This window comes from Hipposideros armiger, unplaced genomic scaffold (assembly GCF_001890085.2).
Source record: "Hipposideros armiger isolate ML-2016 unplaced genomic scaffold, ASM189008v1 scaffold_78, whole genome shotgun sequence".
NCBI classification, from domain to species: Eukaryota; Metazoa; Chordata; class Mammalia; order Chiroptera; family Hipposideridae; genus Hipposideros; species Hipposideros armiger.
Genome location: NW_017731428.1, coordinates 4,143,520 through 4,162,188, shown reverse-complemented (window position 1 = coordinate 4,162,188; position 18,669 = coordinate 4,143,520). Strand labels below are relative to the sequence as shown.

At 48.6% G+C, this 18,669-nt stretch overlaps 1 protein-coding gene across 2 annotated transcripts in view; it reads right to left on the bottom strand.

Annotated features, from left to right (window-relative positions):
* The window catches only part of MTSS1 (MTSS I-BAR domain containing 1), a 31,807-nt gene continuing 13,138 nt past the window's right edge, over positions 1-18,669 (bottom strand). Inside the window, exons 2-10 of one of the 2 annotated variants that reach the window (XM_019643436.1) lie at positions 15,609-15,766; positions 14,313-14,420; positions 12,989-13,086; positions 10,426-10,636; positions 7,068-7,187; positions 6,018-6,209; positions 4,635-4,808; positions 4,087-4,249; positions 1-2,654 (exon numbers count right to left, since the gene is read on the bottom strand). In XM_019643436.1, coding sequence (XP_019498981.1) covers positions 1,954-2,654; positions 4,087-4,249; positions 4,635-4,808; positions 6,018-6,209; positions 7,068-7,187; positions 10,426-10,636; positions 12,989-13,086; positions 14,313-14,420; positions 15,609-15,626 — 1,785 coding nt within the window. In that variant the 5' untranslated portion in view covers positions 15,627-15,766 and the 3' untranslated portion in view covers positions 1-1,953. The remainder of the gene's footprint in view (positions 2,655-4,086; positions 4,250-4,634; positions 4,809-6,017; positions 6,210-7,067; positions 7,188-10,425; positions 10,637-12,988; positions 13,087-14,312; positions 14,421-15,608; positions 15,767-18,669) is intronic. The other variant, XM_019643437.1, reaches the window with a different exon arrangement.

Here is an 18,669-nt window from a genome sequence, read left to right as displayed (position 1 = left end):
TTGAATTTGGCAACATTTTATATTAAATTTCTTCAGATTATACTAACGTTTAAAAACTAAACAAGTGATAAGCTGTACCAAGGTACAGTTATGTCCATTTATTTCAAAGGTTTTAAAATATCACTTTTATCTATTGTAGTTACCTTGCAGTGATTTCTGCTTGTGCAAAAACCATCTCAAGCATCATATGCACAATGCATCAGCTACTTTTAGTCATCAAGATTGGTGGGCTAAACCACAGGCACTACTGTTGCTTATATTCTGTGAAAGGAGCTTGTTTTTCAAAGAAAAAAAAGCTTAAATAGGTTTCTAATCATGCCTTTGCTTTAAAGCCATAACATAAAATGTCCTTGAGCAATCACAGCAGTGTTAAATGTTAATATATAGAACAGTGACTATACAGGTACGTTACTCTCACATCCAATGCAGTTATGTATTAAAGCATAAAATTATGTAATTGAAGATAAGAGCCAACAGAAATCTGCAGGGTCTGTGGGACCCACCAAGCTCCTACCCCTTGACAGGTTCGGTCACCAAGGAGCACTTGGAACTGACCAGACTGCTAAGGGGCTTGCTTTCTTTTTTAAACACCATTGTATCCTCCAAACATGAGTCCTCAAAATCTATAAATCTCTGTTGGCTTTAGGGGATGGGCATTATAACAAATTTAACTTGCACTTAAAGAAGAAAAGACATAAATCCATTCCAAAAAACATTACTAGAATACAAAAAAAGGACAGTCTAGTGGTCAGATTCCCAGTGACAATAAATAAATCCTCCTCTCTCCAATGTTTAGTATGAAGCCAATTAAGAAAAACAAGCCCCCGGATTGGTAAACACATTGGCAAGTTGCTAGACTCCAAGCTGGTTACCCTTGTTAAATCCACTTGAGTTTTTTTTCAAAATATTTGGGCTTTTCAATGCGCCCAGCCTGCTGGGCACAGTTAAGTAAAAGGCATTTGCTCTAAGAATTCCCTGCTATTATGTTGAAATGTTTTCACATTTTGAAACTGCCTTAACCTTTTGGATGTATCTGGATTCAATGAAAGTGGGTATAACAGACAAGTAACTAAAGTGGGGGGTTCTATGTCTGCCCGGAGGCAGCAGCATGCACGGGACTGGAGGTGGGTGCTGTGTGCAGTCAAGAGGAATCATGGGAGAAAAGAAGTCCTTAAACACCCTACAGAAACAAACACCGCAATCCAGTATGGCTTATTCGGATGCATTAACCATGAAGCTACTAGAAAGTCAACCTACGAGGCTACTCTTAAATGTGACAGGATCGGCTATGTTGACAGTGTGCCCCTCCCATGGTCCCCCCTCCCCCCCAATCCCAACACAGTCTACCATTTCCAGATTTACTTCACTCCGAATATTGCTCATCAACTGTTACTCCTGTTTTTCTCGTTCAGAACGTAGTATGCTTAAATGAAGGTTTTACCCCTTATCCATGTTGTTTGTACATTAAAATAACTTGAACTTGCTTGTAAGCCAGACTACTACAATGCATCTACAAAAGCTTGCAGGAAAAAAAAGAGAAAAGAAAAAGCTAAGTATAGTTACCCTTTTTTTCTGAAATTAACTACTTCTTGGTTCCCCTGCTCCGACCCCCCACCCCCGCCCCCCTGCTTATGCATTTAAAATTTTACAAAGACTTGTAAAAAAGTTAAATGGAATTTGGCACCTTCAGAAAAATCAAAAGGGAAACTAAGATTAAAATGTGCAGAAAGAAACCTGTCAATATTTACAAATTAAAAGATCAAGATTATGTTAGTTACATGTTGCTTTTCTTATCTAAAGGTGTCAGAGTACTTTCAAAAGAGCTGTATTCTGAGTTGCCTACAAAATCTTTTGTTTGATTATATATTGGAATGGATCGAGACAAATTATTAATTATTATTAATTAAACAGTTCGTTGCTCACAGGCAGCATTTCTTGTGAGCCTTAGAGAGCCTAAGAGAAGCGTGGGGCCGAGCGGTCATTGGTCATGGTCTTCTTCAGCTTCACGCCCCTTCGGATGGCGTTTAGCATGTCTTCTCCTTGCGGGGCATCTCTCGGGCTCAGGTCTGCAGGGTCACTCTCAGGAATCTGGCCTGGGGGGGCTGTGGCGCTGGAGGGATCCCTTTCCTGGTCTTCGGCCTCACTTTCTGGAATCGCCTGTCTGTGCTCCTCGGGGATACTGGGCTTCGGGCCTGGAAGAGGAGGGTTGATGGAGGCTTGGCCACTCCACACGGAGGAGGGCATGCTGGTGACACCCTGGGGGCCCTCACCCACAGACGGCAACTCGGGGTTGTGCTCACCCCGCTCCTCTGGCCCATCCGGAGGGGCTGGCAGCACCCCAGGGAGGTCTGGAACGGTTGGGGTCTTGACAGGGATCACGGGTGTCTTGATAGGGATGGGACCAGCTCCGATGGTCCCCCGGCGGACAGAAGGCTTGGTGGAAGGGGTCCGTCGGATGGTTGCAACCCCTGGGGTGACCATAGCAGGTCCGAGGGTGGTGGGGAGGCCAGCAGTTGAGGCTGGGCGCTTGGCTTGGAACATCCGGCGGTAGGACTGGCTGATGTCACTGTTTCTTGGAATGGTGGAGGATTTGTCGAACTCCTGCTGATCTGCCTCCTGGTCACCACTTACAGAGAAATAATCGTAATCTGAAACTGATGATAGGATTTGATTAGAAATCTCTATGGCAGCAGCTCTGCGCTCTGATTCTTTGGTGTTTGGAGGACCAACGGCCGGAAAGGTAATCTCACCCCAAGCTTCCCCCAGGCTTCTGTGCTGCCCTCAGAAACCGTTCATGTCTAGAACTCCCGGGCAGGGACCTTTGTTCTGTTCACTGATGTGACCCTGGGCACACCTAGAACAGTGCTGGGCATAGCAGGCACGCACGCAAACATTGTGGAGTGGTGGCGAATGTAAAACTGCCAGGCTGAGGCAAAGCTACCTCTGACTATCTCTGGGCAAAATAAAGGGGGTGGAAAAAGAAATTCCACGAACCCTCCAGTCCAGAATTCAACATGAGACACAAATCTCAAACACACTATCCCAGCCCTCACTATCTCCCTCATAATTGTTAGGTGAGGGCTAGGAAACGAATGGAGCTACTGGCAATGAGTCCCTGAACACAAGGTACAAAGCAGGTTCCATTAGTGAGGTGTGCTCACCACTTCGCAAAATGGGGTCATATGAGAGGGGGAAGCTTACAGATTAAACATCTCAGGTTTCTGAACAGCGTTACTACTGGGACTTGGGGCCAGATTCTTTGGTGTAGGTAAGTAAGGGGGGCTTGTGCTGTGTATTATAGGCTGTTTAGCAGCATCCCTGGCCATCTGCTAGACGCCAGTAGCACCTTCTCTAGTTGTGACAAGCAGAAATGTCTCCAGGCATTGCCAATGTCCCTTGGGCAGCAAAATGGCCCTCCACTAAGACCCATCTTAAGGGCTTTGATTGATAGACTGCAAATAGGCTTGGTCACCTATCACAGATCTCCTGTATAATAGCTGTTAGACTGCCATCTTGTGGCTTGTGTGTGTAGTGGGGATGGGGGTGATGGACGCAGGGTTGATACAGGGTTTGGTTGGAATAGGTTAAGAGATTGGGCTTCAGACCAAGACCTGAGGTTCAAATTCCAGCTCTGCTTCTTATTAGTGTGAATGTGGGTAAGTTACCGAGCCTCGGTCCCCACATATGTAAAATAGGGATAAAAATAACCCATCAGTGGTTATATAAAGATCAAATGGGAAAATAAAGATGAAGTGCTTAGCACCAAGTGCTAAAACACAAATGATGTTACCACTAACAGCATCTGTCTGAGTTCCAATTGGGAACTACCCTAGACCTGATAATGAAAAACAAGGGAAGTTGCCAAAGTCCAGTCACTTTCTTAGATGGCAGGTGACTGACAAGTCCAGATCAGCTCTCTGAAGCATTCCAGAGTGAGGAAAATGGTTCTGAAGCCAGTCCACTGCCCAGGGCTTCTGCTGTGGTCAAATGGGTTCCCCTCTCTGCCCCTCCCTGCAAGGAGGATCACCCCGTTTTCTCACCTGGCCCTGCTCAGGAAGCCCAAGTGGCAACCCCATTGCCTCGTACCTTGGGAGGGGATGGTGTCCTCAGAGCAGCACGGGGTGGTCGTCTGGGTGCTGTACCCGCTGGAGCACTGCAGCGAGTCCCGGCTGCTCCGCTGGGTGTCGAGCTGGAGGCCCCGTGACAGGGCCAGTGCCAGTTCCTCACAAGCCTCCATCTCCTCACCAGGCTGCAGGTTGGAGCAGAGAGAGGCACAGACAAGCCACCCGAGCCATGAATTCCTGGTCTGACACCCCCACAGCCTTTCCACATACCTCTTCAAGTGGGGGCCTCACTATCACTCCTCTTCTGTTCCCGTGAACACCACGCGTCTGTGGGCCCAGGTGCTACCCACTTGCTTGGGTCCTACCCAGACTATGGAAAGTTCTACGAGACTGATTCCTATACAAGGCTTTTCCCTGGGGCCCTTCTAAACACTGGAGATCAGGGAGTGGGGGGAAGAGACTTAGGTACCCCAAGCTGTAAAGCTGACTCGGCCCCCAGTTACTGGCCAGCATGCGGCCACCAGCAAGGTCTAGAGGGGCCCACCCAGCTGTAGAGAACAAGAGCGTCACCCTGGTGGCAGCCGACACAGTCATGCTCCGCGGTCTCTGAGCCTCCTCTGCGGCGGCAGGCGCGCCACCCACGGCAGCGGGTCCTCCTCCGCTGGGGTCCGGCTCCCGCTTCTCCTTGCGGCGCTGTAGGGTATTCACCAGAGGCTGGTCATAAGGCCCTGGCTTGGCCCAGTCCTAAGCAGAACAAGCGTGGTCAGGCGCCAGGGCCTCCATTTGGAGGGCTGCGGGCCCTCCACACAGCTGTCCACACAAGGCAGCTGGTCCCCCAGCGGAAGCTCAGGCTGTAGGCCCCTTCTATGCCCCCACCTGGTGCTAAAGGGACCCCCACCCGCACCCTGTTCCTCTTTCCTTGTATCTACCCGAAGATGAAAAACCCTCAACAACCAGGAGACTCTTAGTTAACAGCTGACCAAACTGTCTAAGGTGTCTGAAGGCACCAGCCAGTGGAGACCGCATCCCTAGGGAGGAGGCCCTACCTTCTAATGTCTGAAGGAACCCTCTCTCCTCTAGCAGCCCAAACGACTTCACTTGAGTGGCATGGCCACCAGAGGGCACTAAAGGACCTGCAGCCACCCTCCCTGAGGCTGAACCTCTACTTCCGGAAAACTGGGCCCCAAAGGGCACTTCAGGGTGTGGTCTCTGGCGTCCTCACATAGGAAGGGAAGGCCCCCGGGGTGAGTAGGAAGATTGAGGAGCCTGAGGGGTCCACACTACTTGTGAGGTGTGAGGTCAAGATCTGCTCAAAATGCTGGCAGCCTCGGGGCCTACTATTCAAATCAGGGACCTCTTCTCAAAATAAAGTAGAATATCCTCCTGGCATCCGTTGGACTTGCTAGGAAATAATTAAAACATTTTTATTTTTATATTAAAGCAAACGTTTTAATATAAAACAATTGAGACTAAAGATAAAGTCTGTGTGTACTTTTAAGTTAAAACACGATTAAGCCAAAAGATATTTTGGGTTATGTGTTGTTACTGTGGCCCATTAAGGGCCCCTGGGGAAAACGTTGAGGAGCATGGCCAAGGAGGCCAGGCCCTCCCAGTCCCTGATCAGTGACACCCTCAGAACTCAGACTGAACTTGGGTGTGAGGATCCCGTAAGGCCACATCTGGGTCTACTGTCTGTCAGGGGTCAAGGAATGTTTCCTAACGGGGGCCTCTCCAGTCTCAGCTCCTGGTGGACATTCCTATCTGGGAGCTGCCTGCTGCTGTTTGGTCCCAGTGGGAATTTACTTAGGGAGAGGTGTTATGGGGAAGAAGGCAGAGTGTGAAAGGAAGGGGGGTGAGGGTGGAATCAGGGCAAGGACGGTGGGACAGAGGAGGGGTGAGCACAGAGGCAATGAGAGAAAGGAGAGAGGGGAGAGGAGGGCGGGAGACACAAACCTTCCAGCTAGGGATCTGAGATGACGGGAACATGCCGGGCCCAATGGTGTAATAATGAGCGTAGTCTGGAAGGTGGACAGAGGTGACCCGAGGGAGCAGGCGGGCAGGCAGGCAATGAGGGGAAAGGCTTGCCCCCATGGGCCCCACATGGGTCTCACTTGATAAATTATAGTGAGAAAACCCGTTAGATAACTGGAAACAAACAAAAAAAGGGGGGGGGAAGGAAAAAAAATTAATACAACAGGATGAGCGTGGAGATACAAGATGGCATTCACATTCAAAGGAGGGGGAAGACCTGAATACTTAATAATAATAACTATTATTAGGAGCCATGATGCGAGAGGAAAGAGCCGGGTGCGGGGCGGGCACATTTACTTGACACCCAGGAAGTACTCCGTCAAGGAAACATTTCCTTGACAATTTAGAATCATTTAGAAAATGATCAGTGTCCTTAATGTGTGGTGTTCGCAATGTTTTTTTGAGTATTTAAATAAAGCAGCATCATTTCTCGGCAATCGTGATTTGCTCATTTTACTATGCAAATTTCAAAATTCTAAAGCATCTTTAACAGAATCTGTTTGTTCTAGGTTTTCAAAATCATCACACGGCTCAGAAGCAGATTCCAAATTGGGGTGAAGAATGGGGGGTTGCAAACTGAAAGGCGGAAAAGCACACAGCCTCTGACGCAGTGAAATGTCACGTCCAACAGTATGGTGACGTGGAGGCCACTAGGCAGGTGGGGTGCCTGAGAGGGGAGGTGGGGAGATGCATGAGCACGCTACACTGATCCGGGAAGAAGCCTTCACACCTCCGAGTTCCCCATAGCCCTTCCTCTCCCTCGGGACGACCTCACGGTCATTGCTCAGGAGCCAGACGCCCACTCAAAAAAAAAGCCCTCAGCCTTGTCCCCCCTCCCCCCTCCCCCCCCACCCTGTTCTCAAGCTCTTGGTGGAAATTGCGCGTTTCCAGGTTCCTGCGGCTGTGACACCGGCAGCAGGCAGGGGATGGGCGGGAGGTGGGGCCGCCATGGCTGGGACCCCAGCCGGTCACCTTCTCTGTGGAGGCCCAGGCGCCCATGGTGGAGCCTGAGCTGACTGAGGTGGGCGAGCTGCACTCGCTCACTGACTGGCAGGTTTCGGAGGCTTCCGAGGAGGCCGAGCTGGATGAGTTCTGCAGCAGGGGAGACCACACGAGGGGACCGACAGAATCCAGACCACACACCACCACAAAATAACCGGAAATAAAAAAAATCAAAGATGGGGGCGGGGGAGAGCATGCACAGAGAGACAAAGAGAGAGACAGACAGACAGACATACACAGAAGAGGGAAGGATGAGAGAAGCAGAGTGTTAGGGTTATTTTTTTCCCAAAGCTGCACCCATATAGAGGCTTTCAAACCCTTGAAAAGAAGCGTGAGACCTAGCAAGGTCCAGACCAGCAGACCGTAAGCCCCCCGGGACCCCAATGTGTGTGTGTGTCTAGTCCTGTACCGGCATACGGCAGATGCTCAAAATCACTGAATGGATGAGTGACAATGACCGTCTCTTCCATGTAAACTGGGTCCCCCAGGTGGTGCTTTGGGAACCATGTGGGTGTTCTAAGTTTTTTTCATTGTTAACTGCAACCTCAGGCTCACCCCACTTGTTTAAATACGCCCAGCCCTCCTGGGGTCTACTATCATTTCCCCAGAAGAGTTCCTATATTCACTGTGCCTGTCCAGCCCTTTCACCTGCCAAAGAAAGAAAGAATCCTGCAAAGGGCCAGAGCTCTCTCATCCTGCAAGAGCAAGAAACCCAGAAGGCACCGCACAGTGCACGGGGCTCGCTGGAGCCAGGGCGAGGACAGGTCACATGGTGGACACCCCGGCTGTGATGGGACCTCAGTGTCTGGGTAGCACGCCAGGATCCTAAGTATGAAGGTTTGGGTTTAAGTTCCGTTTCTGCCACTTCTCAGTCCGGGCACCGTGGGCTTAATCTCTCTAAACCTCACCTTTTCTCATCTCTAGGATGGGGATCAATAATACATAACAGATGAAGATAAAACGAGATTTTATTTAGTGTGTGCCTGTGTACATAGTGCTTAATCAAATGTGAAGCAAAGCCAGCTATCACTAATTTACCGGGACTATTTATTTTGGTTCCTCTACTTCAAGTATGCTGAAGTTGAAGAAAGGACCAGTAAACCACCCCAGGACTGAAGGCTCCCATGTCCTTTGACTCCTGCACGTTTTTTCTAAAGAACGTCATTTCTTGCTTTGATAGAGTCGAGGGCTCCTAGAACAAGGCCCACACCGCAGACACAGGCCCCTTCTGAGTGCTCGTGGGTGAGGGCAGAATTTGAAATAAGTGGAGTAGAGGAAGATGGGAGAATTCGGAACATATTCTGTCATTCGGCATTCATTGGGACCTATGTGACTGAGCGAACCAATGAAGGGACCGTGCCCCGCATGGATGTTTGTTCCCTTCCTCCCTCCCTAAATAAAGATAACATTACTGCTGCCATAGGGAGACTGTATCCCCTGGCTTATGTGATTTGTGCAATTTCCTCAAATTCCCCCTCTACCTTATAATTATAAGCATCCATAATGCCTTTTTTTTTAAAATCATTTTTTCTATGAAATTCTGCAGCATCCTGAGCTTATTAAAACTACCCTAGAGTTGCCAGCCAAGCATATCTTGGGCACTTGCTCTTAGGTTTACACCACCTTCTACCTCCCTCAGCTTTACTGGAGGCGGAAACACTCGCTTCAGCCTGACCCACACACCGTCTCTGATGGGAGGGCTGAGGCGCGTGGCCTGTCTTTTTTCAGAAAGGGTGTCAGTGTACCAGCCTAGGTTAGTTTGTCAGTTGATTAAAAACACACACAGAAATTACGCTGCACATTAGAGTAGCCTTTGAGGATTTGCCAGTTCTTGGTTTCCTTTTAATAATTTACACTCTGCTTGGGAGACACACAGGTGTGGTTTAGTGCTGCACATGGCGGGGACAGACAGGGGACAGGCGGGTGACACCTGAGTGACCAAGCCAAAGCACCCCAGCTGGGACAAGCACATGAGAACGTAAAGCTGCGGCTCTTGGCCCGGAGTGTTTCCGTTTGAAATGGAGTCTCTGTCCCAGGGAGACAGACAGAGGCCACAGTCTCCTGGGACGGCTGAAAAATGCCAAAGGGAGCAGTGATCCGAGAGGCTCTGGTTCACCAACATCAGACACATCTGGCAAGTAACCTCCTGGCCTAGGTTCCCAAGATACCTCAGCTGCTGCTTCTATATGACGAGCTCCCCAAAACACTCTCCCAGGGGCACCTTATGGCTGAGGTGGAGCAGAAGGAGCTCTGGACCAGGTGTCAGAAGCCCTTGTTCCAAGTCCCTGACCTGCAAGTCACCTAACTGTGCAACTCAGGCAAGTCACTCACATCTCTGAGCCTCCGTTTCTGCAACAAAATAGGGATAACGATATGTGGTTGTTGGAAGGACTGCACAGATAACATGTAGGAGGGCCTGGGATGGTGCCAGGCATACAGCAGAAACTCAGTGACTCTTAGGTAAACTGGATACTTGGACAAACAAGACAAGCACGTGACCTGGGTCCACAGGATCTTGGACCAGAGGCTGTGGTCAGCCTTAAAACGCGCATGATGGAAGCCACCATGCTCACCAGCAGATGGCACTGTGGGGCACCCTGGAAGGTCTCCGTTTCCCCGTGTCTCTATCTTGTGCTGTTTACTAAGTAGAGGCCAGCCCACTGGTACTAGGGGGCAAGGGCAGAGAGGAGAGGTGGTGAAGGGTGTTCAGATGCCCTACCAAGCTCCTGCCTTCTGCTCCAGCTGGACCCACTGGGCTGGGCTGCACTGGACTGGGCTGGGTCTAGCGCCACCTAAACCAATCCCATGTCTTCTCCCAGAAGCCAAGTGCCAACAGAATTAGCAGCAAGGGCTCTGATGATTCATTTCATTCGCAACACAAACTGATAAAAGGAACCTGTGAGTGACAAGGAAAGGTTCCAAGGCACTGTTCCATGACAGATCACCACCATACAGAGAGAACCAGAGATGGGGGACGGGGGTGTCACCACTGTGCGGATGCCCATTACAGCATCAGGCTAAGCTGGCACTTACAGGGACGCCAGAGAGAGGCCAAACCTCTTTGAGTTGGTCTACTTACGAATGAGAACTCCCCAAATCAACGTGGTGACTCAACCATCACCACCATGAACACAAGGCTACAACCCCAATGTCAAGTATCTCTCCCCTCTGGGGAACAAGACATCTAAAGATGAGAAATAAAACCAGAGGCTTCTCGTGTCAGAAGGCAGAGGTCTGTCCAAGCCAAGGTCCTTCTATGGTTCCAGCCATCTATGGTGGTCTGGGCACCAGGCATGACAGCCGCTCCTAGAGCCAAGGGCACCCTTACCTGGTTGGGGGCCTCTGGCGGCATGGGGGATGGTGACTTGGACTGGAAGGCGTCCTGGGATATGAATCCTGAGTCGTGGGAGGACACGCTGGACAGCCGCACGGGCGCCTGCTGGGCCAGGTTGGAGCTGCGACAGCGGTAGTGTGAGCTGGGGGAATGCGAGTGTGAGCCGCTGGACCGCGAGTCGCTGCTGTTGACACTGTTCAGGCTGCTGTGGGGGGCAAGGAGGGTGGCGGGCACAGGGGTCAGAGGAAGGGAGGGAACAGAAAACAAGGGGGCAGAGGCGGGAGAACAATATAATGTGATCAGCTCTCTGCCTCGGAGACGCAGCGCAAACAGGAAGCTGTGTTTTAAAACACCAAATCAGTAAGCTAGGAAACAAAAGGGGTTTTTGTTGTTGTTTTTTTTTCCTCACATGAGCAAAGGTGAAAACACCAGCTGCCAGGACTCAGTTCTATGATGGTGCAATGAGGCAGGCGTCCCTGGAAGGGAGGCCTATGATTCTAAAGAGTCAAGTGCTGCCCAATTCTGCCATGTCATCGACCACCAAAGCTAGAGGACCTGATGTCTGCCATGAAAAGAGACGGGGCTGATCGCAGCTGCCCATCCGCTTTCAGAAACCATGGCCCTATAACAGAAAGCACAAAGGCTTCGGCGTGACCTGGATGGAATGTGCAAGTGTCACCTCTGGTTGGACCATCTGGATTCCAGGAAACCAAGGTCAACCCAGCCAACCATAGCTTTGGTGGCGCAGGTGCCAATGAACGTCTCAAGGTAACTTCATCCTCGGTGAGCCTGGTTCACGGCCACGGTAAAGACCATCAGCAAATGAACTCCGTGTCAGTGTGTTTCACCTTTTATTTACAAAGTTGATGCTTTAATGAATGGTTTTATCCTGATCATAGGTGTTTCTCTGTTAAAATACCTGTGGGCCTGGTATTAACAGTATCCCTGGGGCAAGAGGCAGGCAGCTTTCAGCAACGAAAGGCAATCAGTGCTAAACCATTTGCTTCCAAGAATAAATAGTAAACAAAATGTCAAAAAAATGACACACACCCTCTGGGTGTTTGTCTGCATTCTATTTCCTGACACAAGGAATACACTCTACACTCTGTGTTGTAACTCAGACTATAAAAAACAGAAAACTGCACAAAGTCCCCCTGGTCCAAACAAACAGAGCTGACATCTAAAGGGCAGCTGGAGAAGCGTCTGAAGAGATGGAATAAACAACCCAGACTGGGATTAGGGCATTTGTGGTTTCTGCTCCTAACTCTGCAAGCGATTCCTGTCCAATTTTGCAGACTCTGACACCTAAGGTGGTGGTCAAGGGCTGTGGGACTGTCCTGCACTAGAATTACTCGGTGTGGATGTTCTGGCAGATACAGGGGAGCGTGCTGGCAGAAGTCACTGCTTCTGGGGATAATTATGATTTTTGCTTTCCTCCCCAATCAGCCAGACAAGGGCATCTGGGGGCCGACAGTGACGCCACTACAACTGCACTCCAGCAAGCTCATAGCAGATGTTGTCAGTACAACATGATTTTCTATTGAAGCGAAAATTCTAAGAAAGAAAAGATACTCATGCAGCTTTGCTTTATAGTAATGAGAAATGTTTTCTTAGTCACCAAAAAACCAACAGAAACAATAGATTTGTCATACACACACGCACATCATACACACATGCACAGACATAAAAGATGACACGAAACCATCCAACATGTTCAGGTTGCAGAACGTCAGGATGCAGCATCTTTGTCTGAACTTCCTGCTCAGTGTATACTGCACAAGTCAGATATGAAATGAAACAAACACACATAAGTATGTACAGAGACATAACCATACACAGATTCGGCAGATCCATCCTGCTCTTTACTCTCAATGCTAATTCACAGGAAGTGGAAATCCATTTGGCTTTGAACCATCAAAGACAAAGATTAGTAGGTCGAGGGTACCAAGAAAGGTAAATGACGCATGATGACATTTCCATCCTTTGAAAGGGGAACAGGCTTTGTGGTCAGCAAGCCAGGAGTGGTCTTCTAACAGCAAACTGCTAGCAAACAGTTTCGCGGGTGGCAGAACTACTGCAGTTGATCCGTGTGTCAGTAACAGTACTGGCTAAGAGCGGTGGTGGTAATGTGGGTAACAAAGCAAGGATTCCATTTACTTTATGAAAAACCTGAAGACAAAAGCTGGGGTGGGGGGGGACTGAGGTCGTAAGCCACTGCTACTTCCGCCATTTCTTCTGGCAATAGCAAGATTGGTCTGTACAAGAACAAGAAAACCCAATGCGAATTCATAAAGTGGGAAAATCCCTACAATGCACAACTGAGAGGGAGCAAGTTCTGTCCACTAGTCTAAGGCCTGACAGCGTTTTCCTGCAGATTTCCAAAACTAATCCCGAGACTAAAGAGTGAGACCAACATCATATGAAGTTCTTTCACTGATCATGTCACCATTTCCTGTTTAAAGTGAGCCATTCTAAGGGGTAAAGACAAGTCTATCGCTCACATTAGCATAAAGAAGGTTCCTGGTCCTGAACACGGGCAGAAGCCAGCTTCACTTACCTGCAGACACTTGACTTGCGAGACATGGTGGTGCTGGGGGAAGAGGGTGGCGTCTGGTAGGACCAACTGTAATCAGAACCTTTCAAGTCCAAGATCACCTAAAGAGGACAGAGCCAGGTGGGTACGTGAGGTGCTGAGAAGGGAAACGTCCATCAACTCTTAAAATTCCACCATTATCGAAGGGTGGGGATTGAAGTAAAAATGTTGTTACGGGGTTTTTAATTTTTTTTTTTTAACTAAAGAGCCACACTACAAATCCATCATGTCATAATCCTTTTTCCGGAGACAAACAAAAATACAATTAATTGGGGCGGGGGGGGAGAATCATGAATTATCAGTAAAAAAAGAGCAAGATTTACAGTAACAGATTAATGCTAAAACCCATTTATACCCAAGGCTAGAATTTACAGGGTTTTCGTCTTATAGCACCACAAAGACGATAATGGTTTCAGGATCTGTTGATCTTGCATTTTAGCCGTTTGATCTTCAATGGTCACTTGTGCCCTATTTGACCAGGATTCGATCTCTTAAAACCTGACAGAATCAAGAACAAACCAATTCTCTCAGTTACTTCTACACCCGTCTCCCTTGCTTGACAAAGAACTACTTGCGTGTGTAGTGTAAGGTCTACCTTTCATTCATGTAGTACGTGTTCAATAAATGTCTATGTACTGAGTGAATGCATGCATGTGCTCTAATAAAAGCAACTTCATAGAATGGAAAAGAGAAGTCGTCTGAGCTGGCTCTCCAGGGAGGCGGTAAGAATTTTATATAAAGGGCAAAAACCATCATGTGATTAATCAGTTGTTCCCCCACATAGGTCACTTCTCACTTGATATAGTGTTAATGTCACATGAACCAAATGAATAAGCACAAAAAAGGTCATTTTTTCGTAAGATAAGAGAGATCCTCATGCATTACTAAACTACAAGGGATCACAGTAACGGCCAAGACACTCCGCTGTCATGTTCCTAGGAGAGTGTATTTCTAGAGGGTAGATGAGAGCACGGGGCTCTGGAAATTGACTGCTTGGTTCAACCCTCAGTTCTACCACTAACTAGCCAGGTGAACTTGGTGAAGTTATTTTATTCAGTGCCTCAGTGTCCTCTCTATACAGTGGAGATAATAATGAAGACTAGATGAGGAAGTCTGTATGAAGAGCTGAGAGCAATGCCCGGCACACAGCTCTATCAATGACTAGCGATGATGATTACTATATAGCTCCATGTGAAACACAACTTTTATTTTGAAGGCGATGATGCCTCAAGGAACCTTCAGGACCTTGAACCTCATCTATGGTTTGCTCTCAACCCCCAGCTCCTACCTGTTCACTGGAGGAAGGCAGTTTGTGAGGGTCCATGGTCAGGCTCTTCAGATCTTCTGATATGGTCTGAAGGTGAGTGATTTCGCCCAGCATTGAGATTTCTTCTTCCTGAAGGGCAGTAATTCACAACATGTTATCATCATGAGTGATTCCCTTCATCATCTTGGCCCAACTGTTTTGATTAGGGTCACTGTCTAACCCTTTTGACTCTTCAGAAGTTGACTGAGGTACCAGAACTGGTACCTCGTTGCTGAAGGCACCACCAGCCCTTTCTTTTGGGAAATACCTGCCCTAATCACGGAGTGACCTGTATGCCCCAGGCATCGGTGAACCAAAGTCAAAGCCGACATGTGGCCCTTCCTTGCCTGGTCTGGGGGCTGGCAGGTCGGCTCGGATGGTCTGCCCGTGCATGCTCAGATCTTGCAGCACGGCCCTCCCCAGGCTGAGGCTCTGCCGACATTCAGGTTTAACAGAGGACACGATCTAGAGATGTTTTGACCCAGATCTGATAGATCATTGTGTTCAGTAGAGGTGAACTGCTTCCCTTCTTTGTTTTCTTTTTCCCACCGATTTAATGAAAGGCGAGTGATACAGGAACAGGGGACAATGGAAGGAACAGTTATTCACCTTACCGAAGTGCCACGCTTGGACTGTGGGCCTAAGCAAGAATGATCCATGGAAAAGGTCTACGCTCAGGGGAACAACGCATATTCGGGAACTTTAGTGAGGGAGGTGAGCTGGGGTCTTCTTACCGGCTTTGAGCACACCTCCAGCAGAAGTTCTGAATTACAGTATGCACACAATTTACTTAAAAACTAAGCCTGATTTGATTTATTGATTCTCTTCCCAGATTAATCTCACCGTCACTCCTTGGTAGAGCTTGGCCAGTGGGTCTCAAAATCACCAGGAGGGCTTATTTAAAACACCGGTGACTGGGTGCCCACCCCCAGAATTTGGGATTCCGTAGGTCTCAGTTGGGCTCAAGAACATGCATTTCTAACCAGTTTCCCGGTAATGCTGCTGGGCAGGGAAGCACACTTTGAGAACCACTCTGCTAAGCCTTCTGCATTTGGGGAGAAGAAGTGGGACAACTGGTGCCAAGACCTGTGAGCAAGCAGTGGGCCGTGCGGCCATCACCAACTTGCACAGCAACACTGGTCTACAGAAGTGATTAACAAACCACGATTTCTGACACACAGCAGATTCCCAAGGACTTGGTGATGGATGGATAAATAAAGAAGGAAAGTCTCCTCAAAACGGGCATTTGGGGCCTTCTGGAACTTTCCACTGACTTACAATCACTGGCCGCAGCATCGAGATGAAGGTGCAGAACCGGCCGCGTTCTTCGATCAAAGCCTTCCGCACAGCCTGCTTCTCTGTTTCTTCCAACAGGAGATACTTATCGTTGACGTCTTGGAGAGCGCTATCCAACTGAGGCTGGATGTCACCTCTCCCTGCAAACAAAACAAAGCCCCAAGTGTGGCTGGCTGAAACACCAGCTCCCGGGGGAAGAAACGACTGCCCCCTTCCCTCGGGTCCTTGCTGGAGTGGAAACCACAATTTTCCGAGGCTTCAACAAGTTACTTATTTACACCCCAAAAGGATTTAAGAAGGCTGTTTTCCTAGGACCAGCCCTTTGCAGTTTTCTGCATGACTCCTCTTGATTTGCTGCCTTGCTTTTTCACAACCCCACAGAGCCCGCTGCCAACAAAACCCTGGGACATGGCGGCCAGACAGTATTCTTCCCTCTTAGAACATTCTAAAGCAGCTAAGGGATGAACCAGGTGAGCACCTGTGGATGTTTCTAAAAATGGGCACAAGTCAGCTTTGCTGTGTCACCCTCAATCAAAGAGCCTCTGTTTAGACAGAAGTTTCTGTCCTTGAGGACAAAGGTGGCAAGCATCAGCTCTCCTGGCTCTGGGGGGGGGGGGCCTGGGACTCCTGGGAGTGAGTTTAACTCCCAGAGGAGATTCCTGAATGCTCTTCCCGTAAAACAAGCCCAGCAATAAAACAGACCTACAGTCAGGTCTCTGCTGGTGAAAAAACTGAAGTCGGAGCCAATGCTGAGCCGGGCCCACGTTCGGTAATCGTCCGGCCAAGTCCACAGACCCGCTATGTGAAGGCAACACTTCTAGGGTGTTAACTCTTTAAACAACTCTAGAACTTGCTCAGCAAACTGTCATACAAATAAAGTTTTATTAGAACACAGCCACACCCGCTTACTATACTGACATCTCACTACAGCTGCAGAGTAGAATCATTGTGACAAAGACTGTATGGCTCCTGGACTGAGAATATTTACAATCTGACCCTTTAGGAAAAAAATGTTTGCTGTTCTAGAAGATAAACATGGGCACACAGCCCTGTGTCAGAGGGAATGTCTACTGCAAATCTGATCTGCAGGTGGGGACGAGGGTGGCTGCCTGGGACGCCAGCTTACGAGCTTCCACGCTGGGCTCGTCAGCAGGGGCTTCACCTACCATCTGAACCAGAGAAAGGATTTCTAATCTCCTTCAAGGCAGCCACTTGGACTTTCCCAGCCCGGACTCCAGTATAATGATGTGTGTATACAGCAAGTGCTCAATGAATGTTTAATAGTTTTGAAGACAAGAGTATTAGAGATGGAGGCAGCCTTAGGGGTTATCCAAACCAACTTGCTTGTGTTTCAGTGGGATGGCTGAAACAGCCACAGGCCTCGGCCAAGGCCTACAGAAGGCGAGGACTTGTCCAGGGTCATTCAGGGAAAGGCAGTGCCAGCACAGAGCCCATGCCGCTGGCTCCTGTCCCCTGTCCCACCACCTCAAGCTGACGAGTGAGTTCCACTCGCCTCCTAGGAAGGCGCCTGCCCACTCGGCGTTCGCCCCTCTTAAGTAGGACGAGGAACTTTAAATGCGATGCATCATTTGGTTTGGGATAGAAAAGGATCAGGGAAAATCACCTTGAATGTAGGACTAGATTCTGTATTTCCTCTCATAAGTAGATGAGAAAGCGTAAGTTAGAGCAAGAGGTCAGGCTTCAAGAACATCCCAACTTTAGAAGAGGTCACTGGGTTTCATTAAGAAAACGTCATGTCTGAGGCAGGAATTCATTTCTTAAGTTTGCAGATACAGGGAAAATCATGTCATCAAAGGTCACCCCTGAAAATGCCTCAGATGGCCGGTGAGGCCAGCAAACACTCTGTGTGCGAGTATAATTCTCATCAGTCCAGTGAGCACACACGTAAGGTGGGTACAACAATACGCATGAACTCCATGGAGGGATTTTATTAACAGTTACATTGTGTGAGAATTTGCCATTTGAGAAGTTCCTGCATACGTTCAAGGTGACCCCCTCACACACTCCTCCATTTGGTCACCATCTGCCCCTCAGGATAATCCTATCAGTTCCCCTAGCTTCTCCACCACTGCTTCAATTTCTTCCATGAGGAGGCAGAGGGAGGGATCCCCACACACTAACCTGGCCGCCAGACCACAGGCTCCACAAGGTCTTAGTGGAACCTTGTACAAGCATTCTCCCATTCTCTCTGTGGGTTTGTGGGGCTGTGTGTGTGGGGGCGGGGGGGAGCAAGTGCTCCCTCTTTAGGACACCCAGCGTCCCACAGGCACAGGCACAAGCTCCCGAAGGGAAGGCTGGGGTGTCACCAGCCCTACAAGAAGTGTGGGTTTTCTCTTCCTCTATTTAAAAATGCTGGCTTCTGCATTTGAATCCACATACACTGAATATGAATGGGGTACAGCCCTCTGGTCTGGAAGCTCTGGAATGCTGTCAATGCTCCCTGTGCTGCACCCTGCAAAACTGTGCGGCCAACCTTGGGCCCTGCGGGGTGAGGCCATGTGGTTCAGCCTGGTTTAGAGGCCTTCTTTGAGTCTCTCAGTCTCATCTATGACATGCTAACTCACAAAACATGGAGGGCCGCAGACCAAGTCAGGACACCCTGAACTTCAGTGAAGGAGGGTGGAGGGGAGTTTGGGAGAGACAGGAGATTAAAATGCATAAAGCTTGACCAGAGCCACTTGGATGGGCTTTGATGGTAGTAGCAGTTCATTTTATTATCAGCCTATAATTATTATAAGAAATTGGAAAAATGTGCATTCTTTACTTCCTTTCACAAGTTATAAGACACATGTCTATCTATCATTAATAGCACTGACTTTTAAAAACAAACCTACGTAGGAAAGCACAGGGGCTAGAGCCAAGTGTCATCTAACCTCGTAAACATAAATTTAAATTATTCTATAATTATAGCCAAGTTATTTTAAACATGTATTGTGTTATAATTAAAGGACTTTGAAATTGCAGTATTCTAAAATAAGTATAATCTGTAAAGATTGCTATAATTATAGTCCCAGTGAGTAGA